Source organism: Meriones unguiculatus (assembly GCF_030254825.1).
Source record: "Meriones unguiculatus strain TT.TT164.6M chromosome 13 unlocalized genomic scaffold, Bangor_MerUng_6.1 Chr13_unordered_Scaffold_33, whole genome shotgun sequence".
NCBI classification, from domain to species: Eukaryota; Metazoa; Chordata; class Mammalia; order Rodentia; family Muridae; genus Meriones; species Meriones unguiculatus.
In genome coordinates this window covers 1,021,229-1,029,512 of record NW_026843645.1, presented here as the reverse complement: position 1 = coordinate 1,029,512, position 8,284 = coordinate 1,021,229, and the positions used below count along the sequence as shown (strand labels likewise).

The 8,284-nt window shown below is 37.6% G+C and overlaps 1 protein-coding gene across 1 annotated transcript; it reads left to right on the top strand.

The window, feature by feature from the left end:
• Nucleotides 1-4,595: 4,595 nt before the first annotated feature.
• Nucleotides 4,596-7,400, top strand: LOC132650800 (zinc finger protein OZF-like). The gene is made up of 3 exons (XM_060376120.1): nt 4,596-4,629; nt 4,842-4,902; nt 6,272-7,400. Exons 1-3 carry the CDS (start codon nt 4,596-4,598, stop codon nt 7,398-7,400), a joined length of 1,224 nt encoding a protein of 407 aa, XP_060232103.1.
• Nucleotides 7,401-8,284: the final 884 nt, after the last annotated feature.

Genomic DNA, 8,284 nt, shown 5'->3' with positions numbered 1-8,284 from the left:
AGTCATTTTGTTTTGATAACAGTTTCCTTTGACTCATAGAAGTTTTTGAGTTTCCTGAGGTCCCATTTATTGATTGTTGCTCTTAGAGCCTGTACTGTTAAAGTTCTGTTCAGGAAGTTGTCTCCTGTTCCAATGAGTTCAAGGCCCTTCCTCACTTTTTCTTCTAACAGGGTTAGTATGTCTGGTTTTATACTGAGGTCTTTGATCTATCTGATCTTTAGTTTTGTGCAGAGTTATAAATATGGATCTATTTGCATTTTCCTACATGTAGACATCCATTTAGACCAGCACATTTTGGTGAAAATGCTATCTTTTTTCCATTGTATAGTTTTGGCATCTTTGTAAAATATCAGGTGTCCATAAGGTTGTGGGTTTATTTCCGGGTCTTCTGTTCAATTCCATTGATCCACCATTCTGTTTCTATGCCAGTACAATGCAGTTTTTATAACTGTTGTTCTATAGTACAGCTTGAGATCAGGGATGGAGATACCTCCAGAAGATCTTTTATTATGGAAGATTGTTTTAGCAATTCTGGGTTTCTTGTTATTTCATATGAAGTTGGTAATTTTTCTTTCAAGTTCTGTAAAGATTTGTGTTGGTAATTTGATGGGAATTACATTAAATCTGTAGATTGCATTTGGTAAGAGGACCATTTTTACTATGTTAATCCTGCCAAGCCATGAGCATGAGAGATCTTTCCACCTTCTGATATCTTCTTCTATTTCTTTCTTTAGAGACTTGAAATTTTTTCATACAAGTCTTTGACTTGCTTGGGTAGGGTCACACCATGGTACTTTATGTCCTTTTTGACTATTGTGAAGGGTGTTGTTTCCCTAATTTCTTTCTCCGCACTTTTCTCTTTTGTGTACAGGAGGGCTACTTATTTTTGAGTTGATTTTGTATACAGCCACATTGCTGAAAGTGTTTGTCAGTTTTAGGGGTTCCCTGGTAGAATTTTGGGGGTCACTCATGTATACTATCATACCATCTGCAAATAGTGATACTTTGACTTCTTCCTTTTCCATTTGTATCCCCTTGATCTTCTTTAATTGTCTTAGTACTCTAGCAAGGACCTCTAGAACTATGTTGAAGAGATATGGAGGGGGCAGCCTTGCCTTGTCCCTGAATTCGGTGGGATTGCTTTAAGTTTCTCTCCGTTTAGCTTGATGTTGGCTATAGGATTGTTGTATATTGCCTTTACTATGTTTAGGTATATGCCCTGTATCCCTGATCTCTCCAATACTTTAAACATGAATGGATGCTGGATTTTTTCCAAATGATTTTTCAGCAACTAAGATTATCATGTGTTTATTTTTCTTTCATTTTGTTAATATAGTGGATCATATCGATAGATTTTTGTATATTGAACCACCCCTGCATACCTGGCCTGAAGCCTACTTGTTTGTACTGGATGATATCTTTGATGTGTTTTTGTATTGGGTTTGCAAAGTATTTTGTTGAGTATTTTTGCATCAATGTTCATAAGAGAGATTGGCCTGAAATTGTCTTTATACTGGGGTATCCAGGGCTGCTTGCTCCTGAATAACTGGGTTCTGGAGATGCCATGTTGCTTTGTCTTTTGTTGGTTGAGCTTTTACACTGGCCTCTACCCATTGGGATATCTCAGGTGTTGGGTGTTAGTTTCTGGTACTTCCTGGAATCCTGTGGTGGGTCAAATCCCCTTGGCAGGAAGATGATTTTTTCCCAAAGGAGCTCTCCTCTGCTTTTTAGGTATGGTCACTGAATGGCAGGTGTTTTTCAGGAATTGCCACAGCTCATCTCAGGTGTACAGACCTGAGTAGTAATTGTTGCCTTTGTTAGTAAAGGGGGTTATCCTCTCACCCAAAGAAGTTATAAAGACAGCTGCCCTGCTGCTGGGTTTCTTGCTGTAAATTTAGTGAGCTGCAGCTGTAATCTGGGTACCCCATGGTTTGGTCAGTTTAGTTAGCGATAACTGGTTGTCCCTTGGAGCAGTATCTGGGGGTTGATCTCCGGGAACCCAGGCTTCTGTAGGTCTGAGTTTGGAGCTCTGTGATTACCCAGGTGGTAATCAGTGGCAGGTGAGCACCACTCTCATGTGTACAGCAGGAGGCTAGAGTCGGGAGCCTGTAGATAACCAGAACTTTTCTGGAGCTAGGTGTCCTGAAGTAGGGCCAGATATTTCCCCCACCTTTGGGTTTTCTCCCAACAGAAAGACCCAGTCTGTACTGTTGGGGGGGGGTGTAGAGTGCATAGGCACTTGCTTGCGAATGGTGGCTCCAAGCTGGTGACTGGACAGGAACCTGGAAAATTTTTCCGATAATATTCCCATATGTGGTCGTGGTAGTGGTCGTGGTAGTGGTGGTGGGAGGGTCAGCTGAGTACTCTAAGCTGGGACCTGCTGTTTCCCTCCCTGTGGGGTTTTCTTTCTACAGGAAAACCCATCCTTTAGTGCCCTGGGGTACATAGTTCTGTCTGTGATGGAGAGTTGGTTACGTGGGTATGGCGGCTGAAGTCCCACTCAGGGCTGGCTGCTGTGCACCTGTAAGTCTACAGGACCTTTTCCATTGATAGACTGGATGACATTCAGTCAGTCCCACTTGCTTCCTTCCCTGTGGGTTTTTCTTGAGAGTGGGACTCCCAGTCTCTGATGCTCTGGGGTGCACAGTTCAGCCTGGGAAGGTGATCAGGACACACTTCTTGGGTCTATTACCTTGAAAACCTTATTCCTGCCAAAACAGCCCAGGAAATTTTTCAGGGATTAGCTGGGTGCTCTGAGGTTGAACCCAATTGTTTTTCTCATCATTGGGTTTCTTATCACCTGGTAAACACAGTCAATGGTGTTTGGGGGCCAACAGTTCCAACAATTTGTCACTGTGCAGTCTCTGTTACCCCGCTGATCAGTATGCAATCAGCCCTGCCATCTGGAATCTGTTTTTAATTTTTACTGAATATGAGTATTTTGATTGTAGTCATGAATATGAACCTCTTGTGTGCCTGATCGTCACAGTAGTCCAAAGATGTGTTCAGAACTCATGAACTTATATCAATTGATAATAGTGGGTTCCAGTTAAACACTGACATTTCAGACCAATTATTTGCAAGAGCTGCAAGAGCTCCTCATTGCTGAGCCATCTCTCCTGCCTTATGTTGCTTACATATATCATCATTTACATTGCTAATATTTTCATCTTTCTATTTTTAGCTATTTAAACATGCATTCCTTTTAGTAAGATCTTATTAAAGTTACAGTTTAAGCTAGGGCATTGTAGATTTCTGGAAATTGAATACACAACTGGAGTGAATGTATAATTCCTTGTAGAAGCTTCAGTAAACACCTCTCAGTTCTTTCCTTCTTTTATGTTTGTTTTATTGACTTAAAGGGGAGACTCTGTCTTACTATATAGGTCTGGCTGTCCTAGAACTCTTTGTATAGATCATGCTGGCATCCAATTCAATATGATATACCTGTGTCTGCCTCCTGAGTGATGGAATTAAAGGCATGACAGAATATACCCAGCTTGTCCATCATTTTTTTTGTAGTTAGTAACTGTTCATAAATTTCTCTGATGTGTACTTAGTACTGTTCATCTATTAATTTCTCTCTGTGTGTCTCTGTCTCTCTCTTACTATTTTGCTCTCTTCTTTCTGTTTGTCTTTGTCCACATTAATTGCCATGACTATTTCAAACCTCTATCCTATTCAGATATGACACAGTTAAACTTTGTTATTCCGTTTTCCTCTAAAATGACTTAGTGATAACATTCACACTTATTTTTTTAATAGAAAAGTTTTAATCTTTATTTTAAACTATAGACTATACATGATTTAGAAAGGAAAATATACAAAACAATGATCAAAGTATAATCATGTGTTCTATGCCTTTTCTTTTGTCTGGGAACTCAGAAATATGATGTTATAAGCTATGATTATTGTTGCTTGCCACTCACATTATTTTTATCCATCTATTCACTGTAGTACAATTTCCCTTCCACAAATATATGAGCCCCCATTTTCATATACTGGTATGCCAAATCTCTGATCCCTGGTCAAAACATGATATCCAGTGCCATGTTGTCTTTTGACTGACACCACCCATCTGTTCACTGTCACCTGATAGCCACATCTCATTTGTTGCTAGATAAGATATGATGACTGTGTTTTTTCCTTCCACCTGTCTCATGACAGGGTCCTGACCTACTTGTCCAAGTAACTAAAGATGATTCATACATCACTCAAGAACCCAACTAATGTCTAATTTATATTCATGCTTTACAAACTAATGAAATGCCTTTAACAAAGGTTTCCAAAGCACACCTTTGGTTTTCCTTACAATCCAAACTTTAAGCTTTTTCTTCTCCCCTTGTTCACCTGATGCATAGCACCCAACTATCTAACACTAGCACTTCTGTGTCAGAAAATAAATGGAAACAGCACTAGAATTATATGATTCTATTGCCAATGAAGTATAAATTTATATTGTTGCTACCCTTTCTGTTGTACAAATGCATGGCATATTTTAGAATTCAGTGACCTTCAATGATGTGCATGTGAAATTCAGCCAAGAAGAGTGGGCTTTGCTGGAACCATCACAGAAACAACTCTACAATGATGTGATGCTAGAGACCTGTAAAAACCTCACTGCTATAGGTAAGACAGCAAATTTTCTTTCACTTTTAAAATAAGGAGACAAGTCTTACTTTGTTATTGATCCTTTTCTATGATTCCAATTGAGAATGAGGAGGAATGAGGTGAATAAATCAGGCATGGTTCTAAGGGTCATAGAAGATAGTGATTTAAGTTTTGCTTTAATAATAATATGATATTTCCAGTCATATATATTTTCTGGTACTCTATTTTAGGCTACAATTGGGAACACCATACCATTGAAGAATATTTTCAAAGTTCTATAAGTAATAAAAGGTAACTTTATGTGCACACTGATATAGATATGAATCTTAAGAAATTTTAATGTGTCCTGGAAGTTTGTTTTTTGTTTGTTTGTTTGTTCGTTTGTTTGTTGGCTGCTTTTTATTTTCTGTTTTTGAAATAGTTTTTTTTTCTGTGTACTGTGACTGGACTTAGACTTGCTTGTTAGAACAATGTGATCTCAATATCACACAGATCTGCCTGCTTCTGCCTCCACAAATGCTGGGATTAAAGGAATATACCAGCACATCTGGCTGTATCCTGGAGGTTTTAAAGAAAAGCAACAGTGTAAAAAGAGCACTGCTTTAAGTGTACTGATGATCATTAAAATCTCACAATTCCACATACCTCAATGTCAGGTATCTGATTTGTATTGGCAAGGCACTCCCCGAAGATAGAAGAAAATAAAATAATGTTGTAACAGAAAATACCATTGAAATCATATAGACATTACAGCTACTGAGTTAAACTGCCAATCTGTTTAGTCTCATTCTATCTACTCAGATATTGTAAGAGGTATACACATTGAATAGGTGATCACTATGTTTCAAAACCTTCTAATGAGCAGATATTTCATAGTACAACCAGTGTTACACATATTCAGGTAGTAACACTGTAAAGTTTAGTGAAAGGAGCAGGTTATGAGAGTCAAGAATATAATTGTGGAGAAACCTTAATCCCTATATGACATGTCTATGATGAACAAAAAAAAAACGTGTTAATTCAATGTGGGAATCTTTTATTATTCTTGTAATTTAAATTGGTATATCATATGTCACAATGTTTATAAGACACATGAGCATAGAGATATTGAAAGAAGCAGTGTACCTGTGTTTCTCCAAGAATAATTAATTTTGTAGAAGTCCCCACTTTGAGTAGATTTTCTGAATGTGATAAAAGGTAACAGTTATTTGGTTTTGCAACTTCACTGAGAATTCATCAGCAAAATCATACTGCTGAAAATACCTATGAATACTAGAAATTTGGAACTTCTTCTGCTTGTCCTGGCTCACTTTGTAAATGAAGTGTCATCCATACCATACAAAAATTTGTGAATGGGATTGCTTTGGTAAAACTCTGTATCATTACAATACTCTTCATATACACGAGAAAAACCTCTTATAGAAAAATGATGCTATAAAAGTGAACCACATAATAAATGTTCTTACCATCACAGAGATCTTCAAAAATACCCATAATGAAGGGGAATGCCATGAATGTAAATAAAATAATAAAAGTTTAAGATTTGATTCTTCTTTATCATTAGACCAAATTATAAAATTGATTCATATAGATAAATATATTTACTAGTGTAATCAAATGACTGTGGTCAATATTTCACATGTGCCAATTATCTTTGCAGGCATGAAAGCAGTCGTACTGGAGAGAAACCTTTTAAACGCACTCTATGTGGTAAATCCTTCCACCATACCACTGTTCTCATAAGTCATGAAAGAACACACACTGGAGAGGAGCCTTACAAATGTAATCAATGTGGTAAAGCCTTTAAAAAAAACAGTCAGCTCATACGGCATAAAAGAACACATACTGGAGAGAAACCTTATGAATGTAACCAGTGTGGAAAAGCCTTTGCACAAAACAGTAATCTCATAAGCCATAAAAGAACACACACTGGAGAGAAACCATATGAATGTAATGAGTGTGGCAAAGCCTTTGCACACAACAGTAATCTCATAAGCCATAAAAGAACACACACTGGAGAGAAACCTTATGAGTGTAACCAGTGTGGTAAAGCCTTTGCAAAAAACAGTCATCTCATAAGCCATGAAAGAACACACACTGGAGAGAAACCTTATGAATGTAATGAGTGTGGTAAAGCCTTTGCAGAAAACAGTCATCTCTTAAGCCATAAAAGAACACACACTGGAGAGAAACCTTATGAATGTAACCAATGTGGTAAAGCATTTGCAGAAAACAGTCATCTCATAAGCCATAAAAGAACACACACTGGAGAGAAACCTTATGAATGTAACCAATGTGGTAAAGCCTTTGCACAAAACAGTCATCTCATAAGCCATAAAAGAACACACACTGGAGAGAAACCTTATGAATGTAACCAATGTGGTAAAGCATTTGCAGAAAACAGTCATCTCATAAGCCATAAAAGAACACACACTGGAGAGAAACCTTATGAATGTAACCAGTGTGGTAAAGCCTTTGCAGAAAACAGTACTCTCATACGGCATAAAAGAACACACACTGGAGAGAAACCTTATGAATGTAACCAGTGTGGTAAAGCCTTTGCACGAAACAATCATCTCTTAAGTCATAAAAGAACACACACTGGAGAGAAACCTCATGAATGTAATCAGTGTGGTAAAGCCTTCGCACATAACAGTACTCTCATACGGCATAAAAGAACACACACTGGAGAGAAGCCTTACAAATGTAACCAGTGTGGCAAAGCCTTTGCAGTAAACAGTACTCTCTTAAGCCATAAAAGAACAACACACTGGAGAGAAACCTTATAAATGTAACCAGTGTTGTAAAGCCTTTGCACAAAACAGTCATCTCATAAGCCATAAAAGAACACACAATGGAGAGAAACCTTATGAATGTAATGAGTGTGGTAAAGCCTTTGCACGCAATAATAATCTCATAAGCCATAAAAGAACACATACTAGAAAGAAACCTTATGAATATACCCAATATGATAAAGCCTTTGCACAGCTGTCTCAGGAAACATGAAAAAACGCACAGTGGAGAGAAGCCTGGTGAGGATAATTAGTGTGATAAAACCTTTGCATATAACAGTCATCTCCTAAGACAACAACACATTCTGGAGGGAAACCATATGAATTAACTGTGTGGCAAAGCCTTTGTACATAACATCTCCTAATACATAAAAGAAAACATACTGGAAAAAAGCTATCTGACTTTAACCAATGTGAAAAAACTTTTGCACTTCAGAATCATCCTCACACTCATGAAAGAAATCCTAATGGACAGTGCTTTTAACATGGTGAAACCATTCCATATTTGTATAATCTTCATCATCATGAAAGGATTCATACTGGAGAGAACTTTTGAATATGTTAAAATGGTGAAGCCTTGCACAAATCTAGAGTCATCATCATCATAAAAGTATCCTTACTGGAGAGGAAGTATTTGACTATAAGCAATATGGAAAGGCCTTTGTGTTCTTTGGTCTACTGAGATCCAACAGAACTGAAAAAGTAGCTCAATGGAAATGACTTCCCTTTTGTGAAGGGGAAGTGGAAAGGGAATAGGGGCAATAGGAATGGAGGGTAGTAATGGGGGAGAGAAGGGAGTGGGACTACATTTGGAATTTAAAGCAAATAAACTTATTTTTTAAAAAGAATACAATGAATGGTGAATATCAATTACATGCAAA

Bases quoted from the DNA above. Each gene is read 5' to 3' on its own strand.
- LOC132650800 (XM_060376120.1), top strand. From the start codon at position 4,596: ATGCTAGAGACCTGTAAAAACCTCACTGCTATAG. The intron at 4,630-4,841 runs GTAAGACAGCAA...ACTCTATTTTAG, and splicing joins TAAAAACCTCACTGCTATAG to GCTACAATTGGGAACACCAT. The intron at 4,903-6,271 runs GTAACTTTATGT...TTATCTTTGCAG, and splicing joins AGTTCTATAAGTAATAAAAG to GCATGAAAGCAGTCGTACTG.